This window comes from Mixophyes fleayi, chromosome 10 (genome assembly GCF_038048845.1).
Source record: "Mixophyes fleayi isolate aMixFle1 chromosome 10, aMixFle1.hap1, whole genome shotgun sequence".
Taxonomy (NCBI): domain Eukaryota; kingdom Metazoa; phylum Chordata; class Amphibia; order Anura; family Limnodynastidae; genus Mixophyes; species Mixophyes fleayi.
In genome coordinates this window covers 98,762,697-98,777,790 of record NC_134411.1, presented here as the reverse complement: position 1 = coordinate 98,777,790, position 15,094 = coordinate 98,762,697, and the positions used below count along the sequence as shown (strand labels likewise).

General features: G+C 40.9%; 1 protein-coding gene across 1 annotated transcript in view; it reads right to left on the bottom strand.

Annotated features, from left to right (window-relative positions):
- The window catches only part of PHKB (phosphorylase kinase regulatory subunit beta), a 154,600-nt gene that overhangs the window by 95,244 nt on the left and 44,262 nt on the right, over window positions 1-15,094 (bottom strand). Inside the window, 3 exon segments of the mRNA XM_075189251.1 lie at window positions 1,462-1,569; window positions 6,045-6,144; window positions 14,324-14,462. Coding sequence (XP_075045352.1) covers window positions 1,462-1,569; window positions 6,045-6,144; window positions 14,324-14,462 — 347 coding nt within the window.

Below are 15,094 nucleotides of genomic sequence, written 5' to 3'. Positions count from 1 at the left end.
ATAAAAAGCTGATCATACACGGTGAGATAATATAAGGCAATTTGCCTGTTTTCAACCAAAATACCCGGACACCGCCTTGTGTGCAAGTCCCAAATGTCCAGAGATCCTGATAAAAATATGATCAGAATAACTGGATTTTGACTGGTTATGTTATAAACCTAAGTCGTTCAAGGACTCCCGATACTCTTGGGATATGGTCATTAGACAGACACCAAACAACCAGATCTGTCCAATTTGGTCACCCCTGACACACATCTGGTCATTTGGTGCTGTATTATGGTTTTAATAGTCTGTAAAATGAATGTGTGAAAAGAGCATTTAGAAACACAGGATAGTCTCATTATTTACATTTTGCCTGGATACAAGGATGAGAACCGCAGGTAATTATTTCAAAAGATCAAACTACCTCGTGTTTATCTAAATGACAGCATTATCTGCAAGTAAAGTCCTAGCACAATTTAAATAATGGCTCAAACAATGCGCTTTGTATGTGGAACGGCACAAGCTGTGGTCACGGCTGATAATGAAGGCATGACCTGCAGAGGGGAGGAAAACATGTCATTGTCGCTCTGGTCACAAAATCAGTCTCTGTATTTGGTAATAAGATTCAATTTGCTGTTAATACATTTACGTGGGCGGACTAACGAGCCAAGACCTACTGCTAGCAAATGAAGTGTAATAAACAGACAATGATTGGACTGAGCTCCAGCTGGTTGGATGGGGAAATATCGCTGGGTAATAAGTAGAAGTGTTAGGAATTGGAGCAGGTTTGTGTCGTATCCAATGGCAACAAAAAACAACTACCTAAAAAAAAACAAGTTCTTGGGAAAACCAGATTAGGAACTAATTATATCCTGCTCTAGCTTGGGGTTGTGTAAATTCATTGTAAAATAAAAAAGCTGTCTAGGGATGTAATAATGTCTTGTTATTTATACTATTCATTTTTTTAGGTTTATACATGTACTATAACTTTAACAAAATACATTGCTGCCTGTTGTTCACCAGGAACTTTGCAACAATTGATTCAGACTGGTTGGATTACGGTGTTCTCGCCCTGCTCAGCTCTGTGCATTGCCAACAAACGTAACCACAAAGCAGCTCTGTGTCAAATCCAAGGGCAATGAAAATGAAGCAGCTCCCTTTACATGAAATAAAGCCATTGGTAAATGAGATCGGGAGAGATAATGCAGTGTTGTAATTGTTGCAGGAGGACACGTACAAATTGATACATTTATGTTGTATGACGGTGGAAAGCGGATTTATTTCCCAAAACGCATGTCACGTGGAACAAGGGCTTTGGAAAAATAAATAAAGACATAATCAGAGACCTCATCACAATAATGACAACACTTCCCCTGTATGTTAGTAAATATTATGACATATTTGTGATAAATTACAAACTGTGACGTTCCTGGCGAAAATGAAACGCAAATTCCGGGCAGGGAGGTAACAACATTGTACCTGGATGTGGCCGTATTCCTCGTAAGACAGGATCTCGTCCCCCGTGTCCATGTGGAAAATAGAATGCAGACATTTCTGTGGGCTGGGGTCCTGCTTAAACTGTTCCACCTAGAAGAGAAATGGTCACGTGACTTTACAGACCAATCAAATTGCACAATTTAAACTTCATAACTAACACGAAAACAAAAGTTATTACACTGGGATAAATGATCATGTTCTCTTTACACTGATGATCTACAGAAATTTTCTGTAGCTCCTCATAACGCTGACACAGGGGTATTTGCATTTCACTTGTAACATACACAACAATGCAACACAAAGAGCATTTTGTAACACACTGTACATAACTAATAACAGCACACTTACCACTGGCTCTTCAGCCTGTACAGTGTTATCCGAGTGGCGCCATGAGCCATTGTGACTGGATCACTTATAAATAACTTATGGTATAAATTTATTTAAAGGAAATAGTGCAGGGCGCTTATTTATATAATTGTCAATGCACTAATTTTTGATATTGTGTTTATTTTGATATAGGAAATCCTTATTTCTGAGACCAGGGAAGAAACTTGTTTGTGTTAACCTTTCTAGAGGGAATGCATGATTTCTTAGGTATATATCTGATACAATGAGCCTTTGTTTAGAAAGTCTTTTGTGTATCATGATGTGGGGAAATGACTTGTTTGGGGTTTGTATCTTTCTTTGGGAATGTGTATTCTGCGACTGTCTGAAGAAAGGGTTAATGTCAATTAGACCTTTTGACTTGCTAGTAGATCTCCTGCCTCTGAAATAAGATGCAGGAAATCACAGCAAGGTTTTTTAAGATATCACATATAACTGTAAATATTGTTGGCTTTGCAATGCATGTAAATCTATGTTTTGGTAAACAGGTTACATATTGATTCTAAAAATAGCCTGTGTCCACATTTGTATAAAAAGCACTGTCTTGTACACTGAAATGTATCATTCTGATGTTCAATCTGACCTGATGACTGGTACCTTCAACCAGTGTGAGAGCAAATAAACATCAGTCTGCTTCAAAGACCTGCTTAAAACTTCTTCAATATTGCTGTATTCCTGCAGATTAGAACCTAAATCTAATCCGTTCTCCGACTGTTTCTGAGGTTTGGACCCAGCTCTCCAGTACCACCGCTCTGCCGCTACCCAGCAGCTGGCCAGTGTGATAGACCAGCAGGGTCCATCCACAGCAACCCTGATCCATAATAAGCGGTCAAGGGTACCAGCCCAAGTGTACCAGCACGGGAGTACATTAGCAGCGACAGTTACCCAGAAGGAACGTGGTTCTGGGCGCCACAAAGGAGCCCAGTGGTGGCAGCAGGCTCCTCCTACTGCGACAGGAGGGGCGTATTTGGAATAACGAAAGGGGGCGGTGGCAAAGTAATGCCAGCCGGTTCCTAGCAACAACAGACAAGGTGGCATAGGCGGTCCATCCTGTCACAGGCACTAGTTCAAAGTCGACCACCCTTATTTACATACATTTTTCTTTATGTGGTCAAAATGTGATCATATTCTAACACACAACCTGTAGCACAGCAGAGTTTGTGGAACTACAGGACCCAGTATATCACAATGGCTTCTGTAGACCCACTGGTGGTCTATTTATCAAACCTTCTAAAAAGGAATAGTGGAGATGTTGCAAACAATCAGATTCCAGTTATCATTTCCTAGAATAGACTACATAAATTATAGCTGGAATTGGATTGGTTGCTATGAGCAACACCTTCACTTACCCTCTTTAGAGGTTTGATAAATGTACCCCATAGTGTATAAACCATGATTTGGGGCATTTAATAGAGTGGAGTAAGAAAAACTGAAGTAAAAAAATTATATGACAAAACCTTGACTGTAATCTGCTCATGAAAGTCACCCGCTATATTCTGAAAATGTCACCAGTCACAGCGCACAGCTAACAGGACTTGTTCTATTCTTCCTACCAGCTAAATCCTGGGTACTTACACCCCAGCAGCAGTAGCTATACTGGTAATAGTACAGGTCTAGGGTCAGTTTGACTTTATGTAGCTTTTATGAGCAACAAATGTGAAATACACTCAGGAGTCTGCTCCGTGCCAGCTTCGGGGATAATGGGGCCATGCTGCGGGGAAACGTTAACAACAAAAATAGAAAATACAAAAGGAATAAAAAACAAAAACAAAATTCCATTATGTAAATCTCTGAACTGCACGGAAAACAAGCAGATCCCAGTGTCAGGGGAGTCAGGGGAGGTGTAAGATTTTGCTTTCTGAAGGTAAAATCCCAAAAGTGCAGTAATGTGGGGTAATACCAGATGGATCATTGATAAAGGATTATGTGCCTCTGAAACAAGTCAATATTACCATCATTAGTTATTCTCATGTTGGGAAAGAAACCTTAATTATAATGACCTCAATTCTCTGTCTGTATGTATTACCCAGTATTGTTTTATTAATGTTTGTTCCCAATTGTAAAACGCTGCAGAATTTGCTGGCGCTATATAAATAAATGTTGATGATGATGATTCATATTCATCACATACTCATGTGTAAAAACATAAAACAGACCAGTCACTAGGTCCATTTTTTAGGGCGTAAAGCTGGGTACACACCTCTGTAATCTTACTGCAGATGTGATTTCTGTAACCATTTCACCAGTCCCAATGATCATGCCCATTCCTGTGTACACAACTACACGATTTACCTTCAGATCTGTGATCTTCATCTCTCATAACCATCTGCTGAAAGATCCTGACTCTGTGCACTGTATGGATATCTGCCTACACTGCAGGTGGTGAATGTGTACACATTGCCACATTTCCCTGACACGTTCCAACATTGATTGTGATGTTTAGGAAGTTTAGAAAACCAAATCAACAGATAAAATGTGTTTTGGTACAATAAAACATAATCGTGGGACTGCATACAGTCTTGCAATATCTGACCAATCTTATATATCAAGATTGCGAGCGGCTGGGTCTTGTTTTATCACTGCAATTGTTCCCAATATTAATGCGCTCCATCTTTACAAGTCCAGCTTAAAACAGGAGCCAAACTGGTCATCATAACGAGGGCGACATATTATGGAATATGTTTGAACGCACTTTTGTATGTAAAATATACGTGGCGGTAAGTGACTGTGTTGTTATAAAGGGAGCGGTATAAATAAGGAGCAGTGTGTGTATGTTTCAGTACCATGGTAGATGAACTGATTTCTGTGTGTCCACGGTACACATAATTGTTATCCATTATCAGCCTTTTCAGGCTACGAGTTGCTCCCTGCACTGTTCTCATTAAGTATGTGGACAGGAAGACTGCAGTATTATAAGGAAAACAGCTTCTCCCCGGATACCAACCTTCTCTCAGATATATTCAGCTCTAATCAGTTACTGAAACTTTTGCATTTATATTTGTTAAAGTTACTGGCAGTCATTTTATATTCGGGAATTTCTATCACAAAGTGAATGTATCCTGCATCTCTTTACAGGATCATGTGAGAAATGAGCAACGCGTATAGACCAGTCTAAATATAACGGTGATGTCTGGTCAATGTTTTATCATTCTCTTGTGGATGAAAATCATTGAAACTTATCCGCTTCTCCGCATCAACGTAAAAACCGAAAACTAACCGCTGACCTGGCTGCTTGCCAAGTTCTGAAGCTCAGACGTCTATCATTTCAAACTCACTTGACTGGTACAGGTCAGCTGCATTCATCAGCTCACAACTAGATCGGTTAGAAACAACTTTAATATAACCTTATTTCTTCAGCAGTAGACTGTAAAATGATTCCCCAATTTATTCATTATCCATTTTATATTTAAAAAAAAACGTTTTAATACATATATATATTCAATAGTTCCACTGGGAAATCTGGAAAACATGCACTGTTGGGTTTACTTAGCGAAAATCTTCATGTCCTCCAGCTCTGTCGGTTTACGGCACGTTGCTTGATAGATGTCGGCGGACACCTCTCTGTATCAACTAGCGCTTACTGATCAGTGCTGGTAACTGTCATCACCAGATCCCCTGTGGATACACGCACCACCAAGGCTGGGGTACTGGTAGCCATTGGCGTGTTGTAGGCACGCCATTTATATACAGCAAACAGAATAACATATCATTCATGCTCTAATAAAGCCCTGAAAACGTATTGTGTATAACGAAGCATAACATAAGAGGAGATCCTTGTTCAGAGAGATTTCTCATCTGAACGTGTTGGTCACTAGTGATCGGACAGACAGGTTTAGTTGGAGATTCAGCAGATGCATCACGGATAACGAGGAAGCGTCTCGTGCGTCAGATCTCACCAGGACATTGCGTAGATAAGGAACAGGTGACTCCAGCCATTTTCATGGCACAGGTCACCTGTTCCAGTGACGGAGAATCTCTTCTAGAAGCCGTCTGCGTGGAATATACAGCGTATGACAACTTAGGTGATGGGAAAAGAAAAAAAGGACAATGCCTGCAATATCCTTCTGTTACCCAGATGCTGGGACTCCAGCTTTAGAGCATAAATCACAATGCCCCCCCCCCCCTCTCCTTTATTCCACGTTATCCGAGGCATAGTATGGTCAGCGTGTCGCTCCCGTTACCTTATCAGCTTGGCGCATGTAACAGTAGAGGATTCCTCTCATGCATTTGATAGCAGAATGCTCCAGCTCGTGAGTCCGTCCTTTGTCATCATCGATGCGCCTGGACGGGGGAGATAAAGTGAAGAATGAAACGATCAGAACAATGAGAGAGAGAGAATAAGAATTACTGCACGTCCTGCTGAACTGTACGACTGTACATATAAACTACCGCTCACTCTCCAGACTGGGGACAAATAACAACAACACTGTACAAATTGTAATCTCAGAATGTGTGACTTTCAAAGTTTGAGCTCCAAAATAGTTCCCACATGCAGAGTTCCTACTCTGAAGCCCACAAGTTCTATCACATTTATGCTTACATACACGTTCTACCTGCGTAGTTCTATAGGCTCAAAATAGGGATCGCCGGAGCACCGCGGTGCGTGTGCACGGACTATGGATTTAGCGCAGGGAGCAATGAACCAGATTTCAGTAGTTCGGATCCCAGGAACATCATTTGCTTGTTACTATTCTGTCTAAAGAGAACTATGTGCCTTAAGCCTCAACATACAAAGCTGGGATATGAAACTGTAGTTGTATGTTATAAGAAGGCGGGCACGTCTCGGATACTCAGAGGAGGTAAATATTAGGAGTCTGTACCTTAGTGGGAATACAAAGCTGTAAACAGGATGGGAGCAGGAAGAGAGGGCTCCTTACCAACACACGGGCTTAAGGCAGCACCTCGATCATCATCTTTAAAAATGCACATACTGACATTTAATTAATTTATATGGCTTATAACCCATCCTATAAATAGACTTTATTTTCTCTCTCTTTATTGTCTGACACATAAACAATGAATGAGGAGATGATGTTGGCTCTGACCCCGGACCTTTGTGACCCCAAACACCTACAGGTAACTCCTTGAACTCCAACAAAAATGACATTTCCGTATTTGAGTGGAGACCTTTAATATAAAACTAAAACGGTACTATTATCTGGGCCCTGATGGCTGTAACTGTCCCATATCAAAATTAATTTCTCTCAACCAATAGGGTCTCCAGACGATGGACCCCCAACATCCCGATAGGTGGGGAAAAAAGTTATTAGCATATTACCTTTACTAAGCTGTGAAATAGCCAAAAATAACTTCTCACTAAACCTTCCCAGGTCAACACTGTAAAAATGCAACCTGTTATTTTAATAATATATAATCTAATAAAATAATATATTTCCTTTAAGTGAGAGGCTAAACCAAGTTCTCCCCAACTGGTTGCACTTTGCCCGCTGGAACAGAGAGTATAACTTAGGATGTAATCAGTACATCCACTATACAGCTACAAATATGGGGAGGGGGACACAATCGTGTGTTTAACAAGTTATCAGGGGAGAGAAATCTGTGTATGATGGGAAACGAATATTCTGCATTTCAGAGAATTCTAATGAGCTTTTCTCTGGCTGCAGAAAGGAGAAATTCCAGCAGTCAGATTTGTGGAAAGAGCGATTATAATCTCGATGTATTATAGAGTCTGTCAATATGCTGTAAATTATTCATCAGTCGCTGTTCCCCCTCTCCGAGGCGGCGCACCTGTGTCTGAGCTAACTGCGCCTCTCTTTATTCCTGCATTAAACAGCCAACACGTCTCCTCTGCAGCCCTACAGCCGCGGCTTTCCCAGACATGTGCATCAATTACATGATCTGCTCACGCATCACTAGCTGCTGTATAAAATGGTAAAAATGGTGGCTAAATCCGCTAGTAACTATCAGGAGGGATTACTACTCCGCACAGCAGAGAATTTTTTTTTCCAAATATACATCATACAAGTGAACAGTTGTTAATCCAACGTAAAAAAAAACAAACCCTATTAATATGTATGACTAGACGCAGTGTCAGGTGATATATTCATAATACAAGTTATAGAGTGGCAGCTAAATAATAATGAACATATATATCAAAGTATCAAGGAGATCACTCCCAGTCATCATGGAGACCTCAACCTAATTTCCTCATAAAATCAAAACAAGTTGCACCACAATATATTGTCGAAGTTGTATAATTGGATGAACAAAAGTATATTGGTTAATATTGTTTTACCGTGCGCTTGAGATCAGTACGCCACGTAACACGTGGCACTGTGCGATCACATGGTAAAATACGCACACATACACTCGCACATGTAGTTATTTATATATTTCATATTTATAATGGTTCCTTTCCACAGTGATTTATCAGCAGATGGTATTTAGTTTATAATTATATATATATATTATATGTACACTTTAGTGATATTTAAGGTTCAGGTTACAGGAAACATGTAACGTTTAGTATCATTTTAATTCCCTACTCATCCGCAGTTGTCCGGTTCATTCACCGAAGGGATCGCACATTGTGTACTCTAGTTAGCGATGTTAGGGAATAAATGTTTAAAATGTTAGTGACTGTGTATTGTGAATAGACTAGCTTAAACTGGTTTCTGGGCGGTAGAATCATCTGGAATGTTTGAACTGGCCTATGACCTGTTTACACTGGACCCTCCTGAAGCCTGGACCTATAGAAGTAAGCCACATCATCTGTATTGTTTTCTCTGTATCACTGAGTGTATATATATACAAGCTCCCTGGGACCAGCTAGCCCAGTCCTCTCTGACCACAGTCTTCTGGAGTGAAGTACTGTAGCTGGTACCAGCGGGGCGCAGCTAGCGCGGCGGTATGTATGTATCTTTGGTATCGACTGTACTGTATTATAATTATGTATTAATCTGCTAAATCGTTTGCATCTGCTAAATAAATTGTTTGTGCTTTGGAAACCCAAGAAATCGCTTAGACAATGCTTATTGGAAAACAATAAAATTACTTTAATAATATTATACATATATATATATATATATATATATATATATACACACGGTATATATATATAAATATAAATTTATTCAATTGTAAAGCGCTACAGAATCTTCTGGCGCTATATAAATAAATGTTGATGAAAAACGAAAGATGGAGTATCAGGAAATGAGGCAGAGGACCGGCCTGACAGTATACTGCGATAGGCACCCCCCTCCCCCATCTCTCCAACCCCTCCTCCGCAGGAACTCCCCATCCGCAGGAACCCCCCCCTCCCAAGAACGAGCCTTCCACAGAGGACAATGACTAGAGCTGGCTGCAGAGAAAGTCGCGGTGTATAACTATCTTATGCTGCTGCTCAATATTACTGGTGTAATGAGATTTGTAAGCCTTAGCATGACTTAATAAGCTCCCTCTATAACCACTACCATGAATATATCCGTCACACAGTGTACATACTTCCTGCTACTGCAGCTAATATTACACCTTATCGATTACTTGGATTCATAAATAGTTACTCAAATAGGATGTTGTTTGTTAGCGTTTTCTGCAATGTGAAGCGTGAAACCAAGGTGCGCTCCTTTAAATGAATAAAATGTGTACAAGTGACTAAAATCATTTGAGAATGCGCAGTCAGGATAATTACACTGTGTATGTGCAAACAAAAGAAAATCTAGTCTGGTGCTGTGAAACAAGCGATACATAAATCACTATGTAAAAAAAATGGAGAATTTATTTTTTCCTTTCTGGATAACCCCTCCCTTTCATGCACCTGTTGTGAACCTATAAATTGATTGAACAACTTTAATTTCTGTATTGTTGTGTGAGAGGCATGTCTGGAATCAGTAGCTGATGATTAGGAGTGCTGGTCCTAAATTTCCATTTGGAGGCTCCTGGGATACCTCTTGGTAAGTTAGCTCTCAATATAAAAACACATATATGTATATGGGGACTCTCATTGTGTACAGTTAAAATGACCCTATCAGCAGAAGCGCAGTGACGTGGGGGGTGGCTTATCAAGCATCCATAAAACTGAGAACTCTGCACTTTTAAAGTACAAGTAGAACAGCATCTCGTCTACTAGTTCATAGCAGAGAGCTGGGGGATTTTTCTTTATTTTTTCTTTCTGGATAACCCACCCTTTCAAGCACCTGCTGTGAACCTATAAAATGATTGCGCAACGTCCATTCTGTATATTTAAATTACAGGCCATTGTTTAAAAGGCATCTGAAGGGCTGTGGATGTATTATTTATGTGCTGGTCCTATCTGTATATGGCAGAGGAGTTGGCGCACAATGTCGCTCTTGCGACACTCACATCCACAGAAGTGTAACCAGCTGGGATACATCACAGGCACATTAGTGTACAGATGAGAGGCCTCGTTAGAACCTGTTTATTGCAGAAAGAAGCGGGAATCCTGCTCTGAATCTTAAACCGACCAAAGACGCCTCCGTGCGTCACCTTCCATTATGCAGGAGTCACTTTGTGTTACACATAGTTACTCCACCATCAGCACAGAGCAATGGTCTCATTACGGTCCGGACTGGGAAGCTGCTGGAATCATTTCACAGGGTCAGCGCCATAAAACACATAATTATATCTAAGAGAAACCAAACAATTATATCCCATTCAGTACTCATCAAATCCCTAATGATCCTACCTACGGCGGTAGCGATTCCACATTTAATCCTCAGTTTCTTCTGCATGGTTCTGCAAATCACTTATTAACTGGACTAATGTGCACCCAATTAGGGGAACACGTCACCAAACATGTCTGCTGGCTGGTGAGTGGAGTATAATCCTCCTAGAGTGCAGCTGCAGGTGAGTACTATAAACCCAACATGCCCCCTTCCAGTTGACATCTTCTGATTTGGCCCCATTACAGGTCTCTATCCTCCTAAACGACTGTGCAGACACCTTCCCATTCTCTGCTACCACCCAAACGGATGTCCATTATCAGCGACGTTCAGAAGTAGAACATTTACACTTTTGTCGCCTGTGTGTTACCAAAGTAAGAAAAACTTGTATAGTTGCACATAAGATTTCTTTTTGTCTGCCTACACTACAATATTGTAAGATAATTTTATATTCCAATAACAGTCAAATAAGAAAAAGTATGATAAAACAGCAGGGCAGAGAGCAAGTCGCATAAAACAAGACCACGCCACGTCCCTGCCTCCAACCTACCGCTGTGTGCTTACCACTTTCTCGGTATTTGCTGAGGACAAGTCCCACTGAAAGGGTTAAGAGAGTTGGTAAGAGGCAAAGGTATGTTTAGGACGTCTGAAGCAGGTAACAAAGTTGAGATTGCAGTCATTTGAGCAGCTGTGACATCACTGCCCCTGTGTGTGTATCTATCCAGACTTGTAGAAGAGATGAGCCTGTCAGTGACTCTCTGTGTGCTCAGTTATAGAAACCCTTTCTTCTTAATGTGGTGACTTGCTGCAGAGCGAAGAGTGGTGAAATAATGAACGACGGGCATATTTATTAAGTGTAACACAGACTTTGATACATATTAATGTTAAACAGTGGCTTTCCTCGCTGCTTAAATATATTCCTGGGCATAAGGCAGGAAATTCACAATATATGACCCCTCGAGGGTGCGAGGGTTGACCAACAAACAAGTCCATTTGTTTATATAAAAATCCAGACACCAAACTTATTCTATGGGGGGTATTCAATTGTTTGAATTCCCCATGGCGTTAAAACTATTACCGTTATTACGGTAATAGTAAGCTGGATTTCAGCTCGCAGCTCCCTGAGCCGCGAGCTGAAATCCAGCGAGAAGACTACCGTAATAACGGTATTTACGCGCACTATTACCGTAATGACGGTAATAGTGCGCGTGCCGTGAGATTTTTGGCTATAACGCCAACAATTGAATATGCCCCTATAGGTGGAATAAATTCTAAGCAGATTATATCCCAATTCCTGCTTCCAATCGTGATATGAATAATAATTTATATTCTTAGACGTTCTGCCTCCATGGGGGAGACATTTGGCATTAAATCCTCTTTGTGCAGTTATTTTATGTTTTATTCAAAAGCTGTCATTTCACACCGCAAAGTACAGTATAGCGCACAGGACGAATCAATTGTAATGTGGCAATAGACACAAATTTGAGTTAAGTACCATAAAAGCTATGCAGTCGTAATTCACATGAATACCACTTTTTCCGGATTACTGTGATACGGGAACATTTTAAAGCTTTCTACACAAGTGAAATAATTATTTCAAAGTCCAGTTACAATGTATAAGTTTGCCGCTGGCTGTAGCATATTATAATGGCCATTGTACACAAATCACACTGCCCGATTAAGGGAACCGTAGGTTAGGGAGAGAAAATTTCTACACCCAGAGGAAATATAACCAAAAGAAAACCGTTAAATTACATATCTGAACACAATAATCACATGCAATGAAATGCAGAGAGCAACACAGACTTGGTTAAAATGTTTATCGCATAAAAAAAACTCCAAACACTTAATAAATATATTTAAAGTGGATCTGACACATACATACATACATACATACATACATACATACATACTGTGGCTGGGGCCAGAAACAATATCAAAAGCACTAGAAACCAGTGACGTAGCTAAGACATGAGGCTCAGAGTGCCTCGTACCTCGGCAATGTCATTGGTTCCTAGTAAATTGACAGGCTGGACATGATCAGGATGGACAAAACCTAAGAGCCTTGAAAATTAATACTGGTGCTTAACTTTTGAAAGTCATTTCATTGGACTAACCCATTTACTGTCAAGTGCTTAAGAGGAGGGGGAAGGGGGCGATAAACCATTATACAATGAACAAGAACAACAGTCCCAGGAAGTGATTGGTCAAATGTTGAAAGAGAATTACTTCCAATATATATATATATATATAACACCAGCAGAGAACTCACTTAGTGTAGATTTGCAAACATATACTGAGCCACACCTGCCGCTACTAGACCTCTGTGTATTAGGTACATATACTGAGCCCCACCTGCCGCTACCAGACCTCTGTGTATTAGGTACATATACTGAGCCCCACCTGCCGCTACCAGACCTCTGTGTATTAGGTACATATACTGAGCCCCACCTGCCGCTACCAGACCTCTGTGTATTAGGTAAATATACTGAGCCCCACCTGCCGCTACTAGACCTCTGTGTATTAGGTACATATACTGAGCCCCACCTGCCGCTACTAGACCTCTGTGTATTAGGTACATATACTGAGCCCCACCTGCCGCTACCAGACCTCTGTGTATTAGGTACATATACTGAGCCCCACCTGCCGCTACCAGACCTCTGTGTATTAGGTACATATACTGAGCCCCACCTGCCGCTACCAGGCCTCTGTGTATTAGGTACATATACTGAGCCCCACCTGCCGCTACTAGACCTCTGTGTATTAGGTACATATACTAAGCCCCACCTGCCGCTACCAGACCTCTGTGTATTAGGTACTAACTATCCGTGAGAGTAACCACAGCGGTTTATGTAACACTATAATCGTGAGAGTACACAGGCCAATTTTCATATATATATTAAATAATGAAAAGCAAAAGTATCGCCAGGGAGCTTAACCGTGTCCTTCAAAAAGGAATTGGGGTCTCTACTGTGATCGGCTCCCACAGACACTAATTTTTGAGGAATTGGAGTTAGTTTTGCTCTCAACTGTTTAAATCCTGTTTCGTTTTTATCTGGAGGGAGACAAACAGCAGATCTGCTGTAATGAACGCTGAATTCTCGGAGCAGGCTGGATCGATAGCGGGGGGAACACTGCCTGTCGTACATTCACACTTGTGATGAGAAGAGAAAGGGACCTGTGCAAAATGTCACTGAGATAACGAGAAGCCAGAGAACAGCTCAGACTGTAACAAGCGGGGGCTCTATCTGGGAGCTTCGGAAAAAGCCACAAATAAAAAAAACACTGTGACCTTTAACGTGACGGCATATTACAGCTCATACCCACTGGAGGTTGTTAAATGTGTTTTACATGCATTGTTTTACAGGTCTGCCACACCCACTGGTTTTGTGTTGCGTAGCGTTTTTTTAGAACGCTACTTGTTCCGCTCTTTGGGCTTTCTACATGTAAAAGGATCAGCCTGCAATGAGCTCTAGAACACTAGTAAAAACACCAGTGGGTATAAAGCCTAACAACATACAGCTTTCATGTTTTCAGGATTTTTTTTTAGCTCGGAGCTGGCCGGGGACTTTACCTATAATGTCTGATAAAATCCAGGAAGGTGATTTCTTTTTTACCATGTAATAAACCGATAAGGACATTTCTCTAACAGACTATGAAAAGCACAGAGCAATTGTTATAAAATCAATTGTGCAATAACGTAACACCTCCTACTTCGGTAAATGACAGAAGCGGGTGATCTTTTAAGTGGATTCTCCGGCAATCAGAATGTGACTAATACACCCCATCGGCCCATGCAGGACTAGAGAATGATTTACCTGTAGGCGATGGCCAGCGCCCAGGCACTAGCGGCACAATACAGACTGTCATGGATCTTCGCTTTCTTACAGTCACCCAAAGTATTAGTCGGGAACAGACCAGTCGTTGAACTTTGAAAATTCAGCACTGTGATTTTCACTGGAGAAAAAAAAAAATATATATCAATAAGTTCTGTAGAACAGTCCATCAATATAACAATTAAGTATTATCAGAGAAGGTCATGTGACACAATGAAGCATCAGGTGAGAAACAGGGAATATAGACGGTGGGTGTTTTATATAGGTTCATGGTATAATGCACAGTGGCCATAACCTGGCATGTACTATCTAACATGAAAAATGCAGACACTACATATGTTTCAGACTGAACAGATAGGCAGCGTTACTGGTTTGATTTCTTAGAAGACCAAAGGAATAAGGCCATGATTTACTTAACTGCACCCTGTTGCCACTTTTGGGGTCTTAAACCCGCTCCCATCCATGAGCCACACAACCTTATTAAAATAAACATTCCATAGATTGCTGTCGCTACAGAAAGACGTTAATAAAATAAAAGGTGGATAAAACTGGTTTCTCGTGGGACGATTCAGCCGCTCGGCCGGAGAGCCAAGTGTCCAGATTACCGTTACCTATGGCCCATACTGGACAAGAGGCAGTCGCTTCGTGCAGACCTGATAGTCTGGTCAGCAGATACCTGCACACCCATAGATAGAGGTCAGATTCAGACCAGATTTACAGGCATGCCTGATAATGAAACAAATTATCACAACC